The 15,059-nt window shown below is 34.3% G+C and overlaps 2 protein-coding genes across 6 annotated transcripts in view; both read right to left on the bottom strand.

Annotated features, from left to right (window-relative positions):
* Positions 1–5,459: 5,459 nt before the first annotated feature.
* Positions 5,460–15,059, bottom strand: part of LOC124310326 (CCR4-NOT transcription complex subunit 6-like) — a 482,747-nt gene continuing 473,147 nt past the window's right edge. For all 5 annotated transcript variants that reach the window (XM_046774137.1, XM_046774139.1, XM_046774138.1 and 2 more), the window contains 4 exons: positions 6,816–7,046; positions 6,502–6,679; positions 6,189–6,328; positions 5,460–6,061 (listed from right to left, as the gene is read on the bottom strand). In XM_046774137.1, the coding sequence (XP_046630093.1) occupies positions 5,985–6,061; positions 6,189–6,328; positions 6,502–6,679; positions 6,816–7,046 (626 nt within the window). In that variant the 3' untranslated portion in view covers positions 5,460–5,984. The remainder of the gene's footprint in view (positions 6,062–6,188; positions 6,329–6,501; positions 6,680–6,815; positions 7,047–15,059) is intronic.
* Positions 8,212–12,382, bottom strand: LOC124310328 (protein YIPF5). The gene is made up of 2 exons (XM_046774142.1): positions 12,004–12,382; positions 8,212–9,318 (listed from the first exon to the last, which is right to left on the bottom strand). Exons 1-2 carry the CDS (start codon positions 12,227–12,229, stop codon positions 8,762–8,764), a joined length of 783 nt encoding a protein of 260 aa, XP_046630098.1. The 5' UTR covers positions 12,230–12,382; the 3' UTR covers positions 8,212–8,761.

The following is a 15,059-nucleotide window of genomic DNA, read 5'->3' as shown; positions in this document are numbered from 1 at the left end:
CTTAAATTTGACAATGTATAAATGATGAGAAATTTTAATACGAGCATTGTTCATTTTTAACAAACCAGTCAAACATCTCTGAAACTAGGAGCGTTAGCGAAAAAATGTTTTACATAAAATTTTCGTGATTGAAGGAGAGACATGTTATGGCATCATTTACTTCAGTAATTAATACAGAAATCACGTTTGATTTTTTAGAACAAAAGCTGTAGCGCACATCCGGACAAATTCAAACATATACTCTTGTATATGAGTACTTTTTTACATACTTTAGTTTTCATACTTTCATCTTTCCTTTTTAACTATTATATTATGTTTCTTTTTATAATATCTTGTTTGTGGAATTGAATCGTTCATCTAAATCTGTAAAATGCCAGCTCAAAAATATGCGATATGGTGATGATGTCAGTAGAAAACATGTTCAAAATTATAACATATTTGAACTTGTTTTGACGAGGGACGCACCTTTTGTGCCAAAAAGGAGAAAAAAACCGGATTCGAATTTCAAAAAATGGACGCTTGGCAGCTATTTCTGAGAAGTTAAAGCATTATCACTGACTGAGTCCATGATGCCATGAAACTTTGGTGTAAAATACTCATCTATATAACGATTCTGGGCTCAGAGATGAACAACTAGTCTGTCCAAAGTGGGACATTCTGTATATTGCTTTTAGCTTATTACTACACAATGCTGTACACAGATTATATTTCAAATATTATTTGAGCCAATGTAATTTATAGATATTTATTCAATAAAAACTTATGCTAGATTTCTACAACAGATTTATTTCTGAATGGATCGTTTTGTTTTACCGCAGAGACTTGTTATTATCGTAGCTAATTGTGAGACTTGAAGGTAGAGAATTTGTTACCTCAAACGAGATAAGCATACGTAAACTAACTTACTAACAAAACAGTCCCTTTCGTGACTAATAATACGTAATTTCAATTCAAAATATAAAGATGGAATATGACTATTATGGTACCAGCAAAAAAGTAATTGAATTTGTATAGTATATCATAAATCGAATGAAGAAATGCAATTGAATCTTATTGTTGATGTTTAATTGGAAGATTTCGTTACAAGAAATCTGGCTTTTGAAGAAGAATTACTGCTGTTTAGCAACATAGCAAGCAATGAGTGTCAACGTGTCATCAAAAATTGTCAAGTGGCTCACTGATTTCCATTTAGATTTTCGGCTGTATATGATTACGACGTATACCACATCATCCGCGATTTCAGTATAAATTTAGTGCGTGTTCAATACCTGCAGCGTACCGTAAGTGATATTACTATAAAAAAACTTTCAGTTCAAACTTGTCGCTTCATTGGTGAATGCGGTAATTAATGTGCTTAATTTTCTTCATCAATTTCACTTTTTCTAATGTTAGATTTTAAATCTCGATGAAAAGGGATTACATGCGAAACAAACGAAATAAATATTGTGCGAGACCACTCCACTGGAACAAAGAATGGTACTCTTATAGATATGTATGACTCTATAATGTACTTTGGCCAACGTTAAATAATTATCAATCGCTTGAAGCAAAATCGCAATCGACCATGATGGTTCCATTTCTCACGTATATCTCAATATTATCAATAAATCATTAGAAAAGAAGACCGTATCCGAATGTAATCCCATTACATTAGAGATTAAAAGGTACTTAGTAAACTTACTTTATGTAAGGATGATCCAATATTATAATGATATAATAGGTTTTATAAGCTTGGCATAAGTGACATATATCATTCATGAAAACATTGTACATTCAATCAATTTCGTAATCCAGTCGGTTTGTACAAAATCACACTGAATCACACATCGCGCGAACATACATCGATTTTATATAAATGCTTTTTCTTTACAATTTGTTGAATTCGTCTAAAATTTCGGCAAGGTACCGTACGATATACATAATATTTATATATATATATATGTATACATGTATATATAAATATTATATTATCATATATATTACAATATAATATTTATATATAAATATATACGCGTGTGTGTGTGTTTTTGTGTGTGTGTGTGTGTGTGTAGTTTATGGTAAGTCTACTTATGCATATAATGATTCAGTAAAGTAAAACGACAATTGTTCACCAATTGTTGATAACTATCACTTCGTACTAAGCATTCCATTGTCTTTACAACATAAATTGAAAATCAATCGGTTTCTCAAAATGAAATGAGCCAGTAAAAATGTTTCCTTTTTATAACACATTCACAAAACTCATTGATATTATAAAAAACCGAAGGATCTAATTCAGCACGATTATGTTAAAAGTTTAAATTACTGGTTTATTATACCAGCAGTAGCTCAATTACATGTTTACCGTAACATAGCATGTATTAAAATAATTTGTGATGGAACCGTTGCAGAAATTGAAATAATACGTTACTTGTGCGCCTATAATAACACAGTGCTAAAGTTCTAAGACGACACATTGCAGTTATTGCAATTCAATACGATCTCAAGACTAATTCTGAAACGTATTATGGACTTACTCCTATTTCCAAAATGCCCGAGAGCAAATTGGTTTCTAACATAAGTATACGTACTTCTTACATGTATAATAAAAGGATTTCTGAATTAACAAAAAATTTTTCAACGTAAATCAAGAGATTCACACTGAAAATGAGTGCAAAAAATATTCAAGCAGAGGTCAATCCAGTGATATCCGGCCACTCCTCGAAACTTACCGAACTACATTTCAAGTTTATACTGCAGTTAGAATAGGCAACAGTTAAGTTACACGAGTGCCTGTAACTTCAAACTTGACGAAAAAAAGGCTGGTAAGAATTAGTGATGGTCGGGTTAGACAAGTTGCCGGATGTAGATGGAATGGCCCTCGTTGTGTTTTTTAGGTCTTTTCGTAAAAATGTTTCTCTGTCTCCTCGAAATTATTCAATAATAATTGCACATTCCTAAAGAACCTTGATTGTTTGCAGGTTGTACGTTACACTTGACGTAATAATAAGAATAATAGGAATTGAGCTTTTGCACAAGCAGAATTCAGACGTCAGAAAAAAATGAAAAGTGAATACAAATATTTCACGTATGTGTGTAAAATGAAAAAAAGAGAAAAAAAAGGGGGGAAGTGAAGCGAAAGAAAAAGAAAGAGATGCAGAAATGTGAAAGTAATTAGAAGATATAATTATTGTTTAGCTTAATTGCACGACTGTTATGAGTTACACTGATCTTCGTGATCTTTGTCATATGAAACACGAGTAGAATGGATAGAAAAGTTTGAATATTTTGGAAAGGAAAAATACATTTCAAATTATGACCTATGTTGAATTTGTTTGAAAAATAATTCTAATTTGTAACATGTCAAGTATCAAATTAGCATATGAAAAATGATTGGGTTTTTCCCTCTTATTTATCAGACTTAAAACAAATCAATTATATATAAATACAGAATGTCCTCCATATCTCAAGTTACTCAAACTATAATGCAATTGCCTACTTTATACAACATTTACTACAATTATTGTGTGGACACAACTAATATTTATGAGCTAATCAAAGTATTTCGCAGTTGATTTTTCTTCATCTTTGAAAAATCCATTGACAATACATAATATAATTAATATTATGTTTGTAGGTGCAACAAAATTTTGCACATTTCCACACTTGGTATATCAATTTTATTAATACATTACTTAACAATGATAATTTTTCCGTTTTCAACGCCCGTTGACAGGAGACGTGAGTTTAACGCGGTGAATAGTTATTACATTGTACAACGTGTGTGTCTGTACTGCATTTATACAATTTGCCATGTTTCTTTTGAAACTTACGTTCAACTTATGGGTATAAAATTTATTTTTTAGATATCAAACCTTCGACCTCAAACCTTCAACCTCTCTTTCTTCAATCTGTATCAAAATTGTTAGCATAGTAACAGTATAACCCGTCTAGTTTTCCCGAATAGATTATTATGGAAGAATTAAGTATTTTGTTCTATAGTTTTGAGCTCCGGTCATTATGGTACGCATTACAACTCAGTGCAATTTTATCTGTACGAACGACAAAGACCCGGATTGAATACATAAATTGGTCCTACGAATGACAAGGGATTATAATTAATCTGTCACTATGATAATTGTCATGTAAATTTTGAATTGCCAATGCAGAGAAGAAAGGAGTAGGAATAACGAAAGCAACGCTACAGTGACCAAGGCGGTAACATCACAACGCGTCTTCGTATCAAGAAGTTATGAAGTGTATATTCTACTTCAGCAAATTCACGCGACTATTCAAAGGTATTCAACAACGCATAACTAATTCCGCTAAACAGGTTCATTTTCGGAAATCAATTTCTCTTATCTACAACATACAAATCTGTGTACTAGATTTTAACTTGCCATTCTGTTAAATCCAATGTAAGCTGAAGCGATTGAAAAGCACTGTATTTTTAGTAAACATATATACATATATAGGTATATTCAGTTGGTTAATTTGTTGAGACGACGTTTTCGTTCTAGTCGTAACACGTGGGCCCTTTGTCATGTGTCGGAGAGAATGTAAGTGAAAATAATCAAATACACATAGCATATGGTAAATATGTGGATATTAATCTATCTAAACGTAACGTAATTGAGATTTTTTAAATTGTAAATTGGGTCACCGTCACCACTGCTAAAACTAAAAGTATACCGGTTTCTGCTGTTATAATTATTATTATTATTGTTAATAACATGATTATTATGTTTATCATTAGTAGAAAATATTAAAATCTGTAATAGCATTTAAACTGTGTCTGCAAGGTTTTTGAATTTCTGAAAACAAATCTACGAATTAAAATACTACTGTCTGTTTGCTTCTCTTGGTACGTTCGGACGTAACTAAATGATCAACGCGAAGTAGTTAGAACGGCACGCTATACAATAATTAATGGAACCCAATGATCGCTGGTGAAATGGATATCAACGAAAAATTCAGAAGCACGACGATACGACGATACGATGATACGACCGATACCCGTGGTATGTGAAAACATTATTACATTATATGATTACTTATAAATTACACTTGATACTATTATATTACCTACATTCTTACACGATAACATTATCAATTATCAATATACGTGGCCAATAAGAACAGATTTGTACTTGTACTGAAATTGTTTAAGTCAACTCCAATCACTTCGCACAGCCCGGTACAGCGTGTTTGTTATTATATTTTTTGTTCAACTTTTGTTTTATTTTTTAAAAAATACAATATCTCTCAGTGGATGGCAGCATTCACATCATAAGGTCAGCTCTGGGAGTATGTTGTAATGCCATTTAGGAAGGTATTGGCATGTTGCTTCTAGTAACTACTAACTCGTTAATTAAATATGTGAAATTGTTCCAATTGTTTTTTTTTTTTTTTTTGTTTTTTTTTTAAACTTTTTTTTCTTTCTTTTGTTTGTTTTTTTTTTTTTTTTATTTATGTATCGATATCACAGAGGTTTAATCGGAATTATTTGTTTTTTTTCTCACTTATCTTTTTTTGTCTTTTCATTTTTCATTTTTTTTTTTCGCATCTTTTGTAGGAAAATAGGTATCTACATATTATGATGATAATAATAGACATTACGATATCCTTAATAAGGAGAAGTTACTTATTAAAAATGCAATACCACTATACATGAGAACTAAACGCATTACAACATGACTCCGCTAGCCTGGTCGCTATAAAATATTCGTCGACGTTTGTTTTGAATGTGCGGCAATATGGAGTATATATGTATTGTTATATTTTACTATTACAAGTAGAGTAGTTGTCAACTGTGAGTTGTATTGCTAGAGCCAGAATGTAAGAGAAGGAGCGATGAGGATTTCAATTTTATTATCATTAGCGTTAGCATTATTACTATTATTATTATTATTATTATTAATATTATTATTGTTACTATTACTATTATCAATATTAATATTATTCATTTTTTATTATTGTTACTTGGGCCTAGATCGTAGCAGCTGCTACCTGCGTGAGATCAATCCGTTGCTTGTTCCTACTGTAGGGGTCATTTCTAGCTCCACTAACAGCGGGAAGTGGTCTGAAATAAATTCCAATTATTGGCGACAGTCTGATGTTAGACAAAACACAGCGAGAACTTATAGATTTTGCTCGGTAGTGATTCAATGTTAAGTTATTCTTGAAAGAGTACTAAAAGTATTACGTACCAGAGGGCACATGGGGATGGGGACATCCAACAACCTTGTGCTCCCTAAACCAATCTGCACTCAACGGACCAAGGAGTCCAAGAGGTACCATGCTTTGTTTGGAGTAAAAAATGTAATCTATAATTCCCTTAAAGTCGAACCTGAAATAAGGATTTGGTGTATTTAGTATAAATATCAACAACTAATGTAATGTTTGTGTTTTGAGATTTAGTGAATACCGATTTTTTCATATTTTTTACCCATTTCACGAAACTGAAATGAACAAAGTAATCACACAATCCGCAAGAAGTATCAGCATTATAATTAAACTTACGTATAGTTTGTGTAAGGCATGATGTCTTCGCTGTAAGCAGATGCAAGCTTAAACGAGTGTGTGAACTCGTTTGGTTTATCGCAACCAGATATTTTTTGCAGACACGATTTGTAGGTAAGATCTTTGAAGTCTCTGTGGTCAGCTGGCACACGTCCGGATGTTAAAAACTCGATAACTCCTGTTTCGTTACAGCAAACAAAATGTGATAGTTTTAATAAGCGACAATCGCAGCAAGACTACTTTGCATTTCATATTGACCTAGTTTGTAGAATTTGTAGAATGTAACATAATAATCAAAAACCATATTACGTTACCTGAATCTGGAAGGGAATTGAAATCTCCGCAAAGCAGTAATTGAACGTTGGACGAATCAGGCTTATGTCCAGGTCTGAATGATTGCCCAGTTTGGTCCAGTATGGATCGCAACTCATTGCTGAGCATCATTGTTTGAATCAGCTTGACGTCACAGTATTCAGGGTCCCAATGAATGTGTGCTGTACAGACCAATATTGGCTGCTGTACGTGTGCTGGATCCGATGGCAAGCCTGTATAATAAAGTGACGGTATTAACAAAATGGTAGAACCATAACAATTTCAAAAGTAATTATACCGTACTTTGCTTTCAAATTTTTATCTAATATGTTTCCTAACAGATATTTTTAAATAATCACGCCTTTAACTGCAGATTTGGCAACTCTTCGTGTCGGTAAGTATGAGCCCAAATTTGTGACAGAAATACTCGACTGGTAGTTTTGCCATTATTAGCTGCACAGAACACCACATTCTACAAGTTCTCAAATAATGATGCTACCCTCTTTGTTTATTAACACTTGAAGTCGAATTTTTTTTTATCTATAGCGTAATTCAAATAACTAGCACTAAAATTTCTGCCGACTGACCTGCATTGAAAGTAACATTATTCAGTGGGATCTATATAATAATAATATGAAAATTAAGCGCCAATAAATAATTGAAGTTGATTTGTTTGAAAAGTGGTAAGTAACTCAAAAATAGTAATAACGGGTTACGTTAATGTTTTATTAGTTATAACTGATCTTCGCAATTGTACAGATGTTTACGCAATTTACTTACATAATCATAACTATTACAGCAAAGTATAGTATTTTCAAGTTTCAACATATTTTCAAGAGCTCTGCAACTTAAAACAGTTTCGAGTATTAGGAATAAAACGACTGATTGAATGTAGCCAACATTTTTGCATTGTCATGTTAAATGAGTTGTTCGTCTATGGTACACACTTATGTATATATACGTGTGTACCGACACATATTGGCTCGTAGGCAAATCATGGCCAAATCAATTATTACTTCAGCCAGTTACACAAATTCAAATCACAATTTATTACATTGTCGTGATAAATATTTACAATAAAAAAATTATTATATAGGTACGTTATTGCAGTTATAATACATTATTGATTACACACTTCAAGCCAAGGCATTTTTCTCTTCAAGCTCGTTGCTAGAAATACCTTTGACCATAATTTTTATTTCTTCATTTTATTTTCCATTCACATTTACTAAGATTTTGCTTGATATACATCTCAAAGATATAATAAATAGACGATTTATAATCTACAAGGACCGTTGCAATACATTGTATACTAGTATAATTATTATTTACGATCGTAAATATTGTTGTTAAATCGTGATCTTGAAACCGTGCGTCTTCGATATCCGGCCTCGATTGTTGTGTGTGTGGGGGTTACTGACTATACTCAGCCCTGTGTTGTTTCCGTTTCTTGTTTCGTTTTTTTTTTTTTTTTTTCCACACTCCGCCGATTCTCTTTTACTTTCATTTTCTGATTTGCTGTTTCGCTCTCTCGAATTTGGCTGGCTGTTTCGACTCGCAACTCGTCGAAGAAAAAGAAATCATTCCGCGCCACGTGCCCAATTGTCTGTGATATTATTATACGCTAAGAAGAAGAGTAAATAAATAGAGAGAGAGAAAGAAAGAGAAAGAGAAAAAAAACCAAAGACGGAGAGATATTTCTTGTGAAATAAGTTTAAAAAAAAAACTTTCAAAATTTTGAGAATGTTGATGCCGGGAGCAGCTGGCCTTGGTGCCGTTGGCGCTGTTGGCGCTCCGGGACCGGAAGAATTGGTATCGGGATTGGGTGCATTGGCCGGAGTAACGCCACAACAAAAAGACACGACATGGACGAAGCTTGGTCAATTTATCGTTCATTTTGATGTAAATTTTTGTTCGCAACGGTAATTCAATATAAATCTTCGTTGATCTAAAAAATAACTATTAAGGTAAACACTCCGTAGAGGAGTATGCAGGGGTACGCGATCAATGGACGTTGCTTTTCTTCACAGGACATGGCTGCAAAGAGTCTGGATGCTGAGAGAGTGGCCCAAGTTACAGCAAATGCGGCTAGACCCATTCCTATCGGACCTCGCAATGTAGTGAAGATGCTCAACCCAGCCAGACCAACCACAGGTAATATACAATATCCCAAAACGGATGCAACCGATGACAGTGTTATATTCCCGGTGCTGCTCATCAGCGATTGCAAGACATACATCATTAAGCACGACGTTACGGCGAGTCCATAAACATAGCCAAAATGTGCTTTAGATCCAGCAAGCAACAAAAATGCTGCTAGTACCAAACAGAATGCAACCGGACCAGCGAGATCTGAATCTTGAAGGAGGTAGTTTGCATCATCTGTTTGTCCTCGTCTGTGAAATGGGTTCAAAACGGCCAGAGTCTTCTGGATTATGCGGTCAGGGTCTATGCCAAGTTCTTCTAAAAGCGGGGGTTCATCTTCCTCGTCGAATCCAGGCGTTCCTGAGGAAAATGGAAAAGATTGTGCAAACGTAGAAAAGTTAGACAACATTGACTTGTAATAATGCAATTAAAATAATGCAGATATCTGAATCTAATAAGATTGTAACAATAAAAAAAATTAGTATAAATCTAATATCACATCATATGAGAAAACGTTTTGATGAATAGGAATTCTCGACCTCGTATATAATATATTATAGAGTCTTGGTGATCAGTCAATTAAGAAAACGTATTTTTAGTTAACGTTTCGACCCGGATATGGGCCCTCCTCAGAACGATTTATTTAAAAACTGTCAAAAATAACAAAAAGAATTTTATAATATAAATAATGGTACTAGAAGTAATCAGACATAAATATTGTAGATGTAATACTCTTAGAGCTATTAAATATTGTTGATAGTAAGAACCTTATGATTAATTGAGATAAGGATGTTTTTTAGTGTTATTTACCTTTTGAATTAAGTAAGTGGATGTAGTCGAATTCACAATTACAATTGGTGGAAACAGTGTTCTTTTGAGTGACGGTAGACTATGTCAATCTTCAAGTTATTTTATATGTGGGAGTTAATAGTTGGTAGTCATTAATTAAAAAGATTAAAGAACTATGTTTCTTCACAGTCAGTATGTCATTGTGTTAAGAGGTTATTGAAGAAGGTCGTTTTAGCAATGAAATTAATTCACAGGTGTCAATGAAGTGGAGGTAGGCTCTTTATAATTAAGTTCTACATGTCCAACGAAATATTCTTGGTTGAACCAATTGAGTCAACAGGTGAATAACGACTGATGGGAGAAAACAACGTAATCCAGAGTGAAGGTGAACCTATTATAAACAATTATACAGAAAAACAATAAATATTTTGTAAGAAAAGTTATGTAGAAAGTACTGTAAATGGGGACAAAATAATTTTTTGTATGTAGTTAAGGTTAAACAATACTTGTTGTGTGGGCAGAGATTAGAGGTTTGTAAATATTGCTTAAATGTTCAACATCTTGTCTAAGATTAACAGAATTGGTATGACCTACAATGTTGCACATTTCTAATAACAGTCTTCTATAATAATTGTGTTCTTCGCAAAGGATGTTTGTGTTGTCGTAATTAAAAGTGTGTTGTTTATCAATACTATGTTTCGTTAGAGCTGTATGCCGTTCTTCAATCTCATGTATGTTGCGTTGGTGTTCCCTAATTCTAGTGTTGAGATGTCGACCCGTTTGACCTATGTAGACTTGATTGCAGTCATTGCATGGAATTTTATACACGACATTAGATCGTTTGCCTATGGGGATCTTGTCTTTGCCTGTATCAAAAACTAGTTGTAGATCTTTTGAATTTTTTCCAACAAACTTTACATTATATTTGGCGAATAAACGATTAAGTGACTCAAAGAGGCCGGCTACATATGGAATGGGGATATATGTAGTAGCAGGTCTATTGCTATCTTCAGCGGGAGCAGAGTCAATATTATGGTCAAGTATGTTGTTGATGTAGGTGCGTCTCTTATTAATTTGTTGTTGTAATAGGCCATGAGGGTAATCATTCCATCTTAGTACATTGTCCCATCCTTTGTCCTTCTCACCATCCTTTGTCCTTCAAAATAGGCACCATCTTTAACCTTGTTGACAGAGCTATCAAACTAGCTAGTACAGAGTTCCACGAAAAAAACCTGTCAATCATATACAATGTACTAAGATGGAAGAAACATAGTTTTTTAATCTTTTTAATTAATGACTACCAACTTTTAACTCCCACATATAAAATAACTTGAAGATTGACATAGTCTACCGTCACTCAAAAGAACACTGTTTCCACCAATTTTAATTGTGAATTAGACTACATCTTAGTCCACTTATTTAATTCAAAAGGTAAATAACACTAAAAAACATCCTTATCTCAATTAATCATAAGGTTCTTACTATCAACAATATTTAATAGCTCTAAGAGTATTACATCTACAATATTTATGTCTGATTACTTCTTGTACCATTATTGATATTATAAAATTCTTTTTGTTATTTTTGACAGTTTTTAAATAAATCGTTCCGAGGAGGGCCCATGTCCGGGTCGAAACGTTAACTAAAAATACGTTTTCTTAATTGACCGATCACCAAGACTCTATAATAGATTACATACGAGGTCGAGAATTCCTATTCATCAATATCTATCTTTATTGTTGATAAAAATGGATTTCTGTAATTACAGTACAACAGATTTCTACCAATATTTACTATTGTGCGTTAACTATACTATACTATAAGATTTCATAAATGTTTTTCAGAAAATTTGTGAAAATCTGCTCAGCGAGCAAAATGAGCCTCTGAAAACATAATAATTGGATGAAAAATACCTTAGTTAAGTTATATTGAACGTTACAATTATAAAACCTTTTCTCAAACTATTGATATATTAGCCGTTATTCGAATTTGCTTGGTTCTAATTCCATTCCATATTAGTACGGATGTTGTTTCATTCTTGCTCGCTATCTGAACAAAATAAGTTGCTGTGCACTTTGGAATGTTCTTTCTTTCTTTTCTCACTTCAGATACATCCTTAAATAATCTTTAGATCATTTCTACATTCCATTTTGGAAAACAAGTGCATTCAAATTTGTTGGTCGTCAAAAGAGAAATGTATAATCTGTGCGCTGGGTGCTGGTAAAGTTTGAGTAAAATAGGAAAATAATTACATACCTTTGGCGAAATCATCCTGAGCGTACATGTCACCTCCATAAGCATTTTGAGTCGGATCCAAGTATGGCTTTTGATTGAAACTTGAATAATCGCCTGCTTGTTGCTCGGTGTATGTTTGAAACTCGAATTGTTGGTTAGGTTGGCCGAAGCCTCCCGATGCGTCAAAGTTATATTGTCCTTGGGGTGGTTGGGACCAGTAATCTTCCGGCCCGGCGTAGCCAGACATATTCTCACCGAAAGTTTTCGCACCTTATTTCATCCAAATTTTTACACGCGCGAAAGATGAGGAGCAGAGGAATAAATTTATTGACAACACAGCGGAAATTGAGAGTTGGCACGTTGACGTATCATTAGTCTTGAGTGCTGTTATTCCCCGTTGATGCGATATACGTCAGATGACGCTAGCTCGTCTTTTGTCGATAACTTCTCATCGTTTACGTCAAAACTGTTTTACCGACAGCGATAAGTCATCGACGCTTTAAACTTTGGGCCGCAGTAATATTAGTTTTTTAATTTAAAACTAATTATTCGAATAGAAATCAAGCGTGAGTATCATGTGATAGGTGATTATTGTATGCGAAATTGATTTACATCATTCTCAAATGTGAGAATCATCCTGTCTACCAGTTGAAGACGAGTATCAATTTTTTTGATAATTCCTTCGAAATTCAGGATTGACGAAACTTTTTTTTGTTAAAATCTTTGAATTCATGGATCGAACGTTTGAAAATTTAAAGATGAGATAAATTTTTAGCCTCCTTCGAAAGAAGCCAACAGCGCTGACATTCACTCAGATAGCACCAATCCACGTGCAAATGCAATTTCATTTTTTACAGAATCAGACTATATCTCGTTTGAAATTATATTAACATACAAAAATCATTAAATAGAAATTACTATGGGTTGTGAAAATAGTAATGACGTTTTCTTTGTGTACGTCAATGAGATTTGAATTTGATTTTAATTTGATTCAATAAGGCTCTTAAAAATGTTTCAAAATTGTGCAAAAGTTTTAATCTTTCAGTGAAAAAATTCGAGGCTGTCCTACGTATACTTCACAACTATTGTGAAGTTTATAACGAACGTGGAAAGGTTATTTCACCGACACGTTAAGGCATTTTAGTTTTTTACCGAAAATGCAAGTGTGGTATATTTGAATTAATGTAAGCTCGCTTTCAGTGTGTTCTTTTTTTTTTGTACTTTTCCAGGGATATAAATTATGAAAACGTGATCCTTTTTTTCCACAGCTGCAGATATATATAACGCGGTTAACACCACATGTTGTAAATTGAGTATTTTAGCTCGCGCAGTAAGCCCGTTATTAGAACAGTTTCATTATCGCTGACTCGTCTCGATCGATCGTCAGTTGCAGGTTATTGGGAACATGCAGTTTTTTACCAGACCATTTGTAATACTTGAGTTTTTGGCTGGCTGCCATCAGCTCGCAGTCTTTTTTCCCTCATTTTCAACTTCACGTAGATATAACATAAAACCGAACATCTGGACTTAGCCACGTGATGTGTCACCAAAACGTAGTAATCCTCCGTGCTAATCAGACGAATATTCATAACAAGACGCTCTCGGAGCTTTATGTTTTCTGTTATACAAGATTTCGGCGTCTTCCGATATTTTCTACCAAATCATACCTAGATTGAACAAATGTTAGATATCGTGGACGTACATAATCGGTGAAAATTGGTAAATGGTGATATTGGTTGCCTATCCGTAAGTCACACGTACCGGTACGTGGCAAGACCAAGGTTTTTCTACAAAACGAATTAAACGTCAGCGTACTTTGCGCAAACTCAGCGACAAAACGGTCTCCGTACACAGGATCGCAGACTCCGTTGGTACAGTGCAGGAGGCGACTAAGCGAGATGAAGGGAGGAAGAGGGGTAAGGTGGAAAGAGAGAAATAGGGTAGAGAGGAGCTGAGCTTCTCAGAATTATTACCACCAGGTTTTTCTGTACTCGCATTGATTTTGCGTAATTGGAAGTACCAAGGCGTGGCAAATACAGCACGTATAGCGGCAGCTGAAGGTTTTCAATTTATTATCGAGGTGCTCCGAGCTACGGTATATAACATTTTAATGACAGATTTTTTTGACATAATAGATACTAGTTTTAAAACATTCGCTCGCTAAAGCTTGCTCGGGGTCGGATGCCTAGTGTAACTGGTTTTTGTGCTCGTGCGCTCGCTTACTCGTTGTCAGTGTTTTACCAGACGACATAGTTGTAGGGGAGACTGGGCCACGACGGACTTCCCAAAAAATTCTGGTATTTGCTTCACAGTATACAGAACTAACACTGTTTTTGTGCATGTGACGCAAACCGAATCTGCCCGTAAGATTTTTTCTATATAATGTTACAAATCACGTTTACACGTGCAAGCGAGTATAACGCATTGTGATTTTATGACAACAAATTTCGTGAAAAAATACCACAGAACAATCGGCTAAGTGCTGACAGATTTGAAACACTACGCACAGCAATTTTAGCTCTAATTGAACGACGTTATTGTCATGTATTCCTATTTATACAATGCCAACTACTCACTAATTGCCATTTCTTGATCCTGGTCGTTCGGTTTTTTTCCGATTCAAAATGTTATCTGAAGCATGCATATTGGTTTGATAATACAAAACATGACGTTTTCAATAATCAAACTTGTAAACTTGAAAATTAGTCCAGAAGGTCAAAAGTCATCAGGTCAAGGACCTGGAGCATAGAAACTACGGAGCGCTCGTCCTGGAACTCGAGTTGCACCAGGAAGCGGACCCGGAGCGCAAGATCCAGGAGGTACAGAACCTGGTACTCGAAATCCGCGGAGCGCGATTTTCATACGTTCGCTCTACTGCGCGGTTGTTTCCAGACTGAGGAATTCGGCTAACTGATTTTCGTCGTCGCCCATTACTATAGATCGATGACGTCATGAGAAAAAAATTTTGGGTGACGTCACTAGAAAGTGTTCAGAAGAACATCCGACATCCAAACTTTGGTTTCGAACTTTAATACTATGTATGATGATGTGATATATGATGTATGATTTAATGGATA

Source organism: Neodiprion virginianus, chromosome 1 (genome assembly GCF_021901495.1).
Source record: "Neodiprion virginianus isolate iyNeoVirg1 chromosome 1, iyNeoVirg1.1, whole genome shotgun sequence".
Lineage (NCBI taxonomy): Eukaryota > Metazoa > Arthropoda > Insecta > Hymenoptera > Diprionidae > Neodiprion > Neodiprion virginianus.
This window is presented reverse-complemented; position numbering and strand designations above follow the sequence as displayed.

Bases quoted from the DNA above. Each gene is read 5' to 3' on its own strand.
- LOC124310328 (XM_046774142.1), bottom strand. From the start codon at position 12,229: ATGTCTGGCTACGCCGGGCCGGAAGATTACTGGTCCCAACCACCCCAA. The intron at 9,319-12,003 runs GTATGTAATTAT...CATTTTCCTCAG, and splicing joins TCAGGATGATTTCGCCAAAG to GAACGCCTGGATTCGACGAG.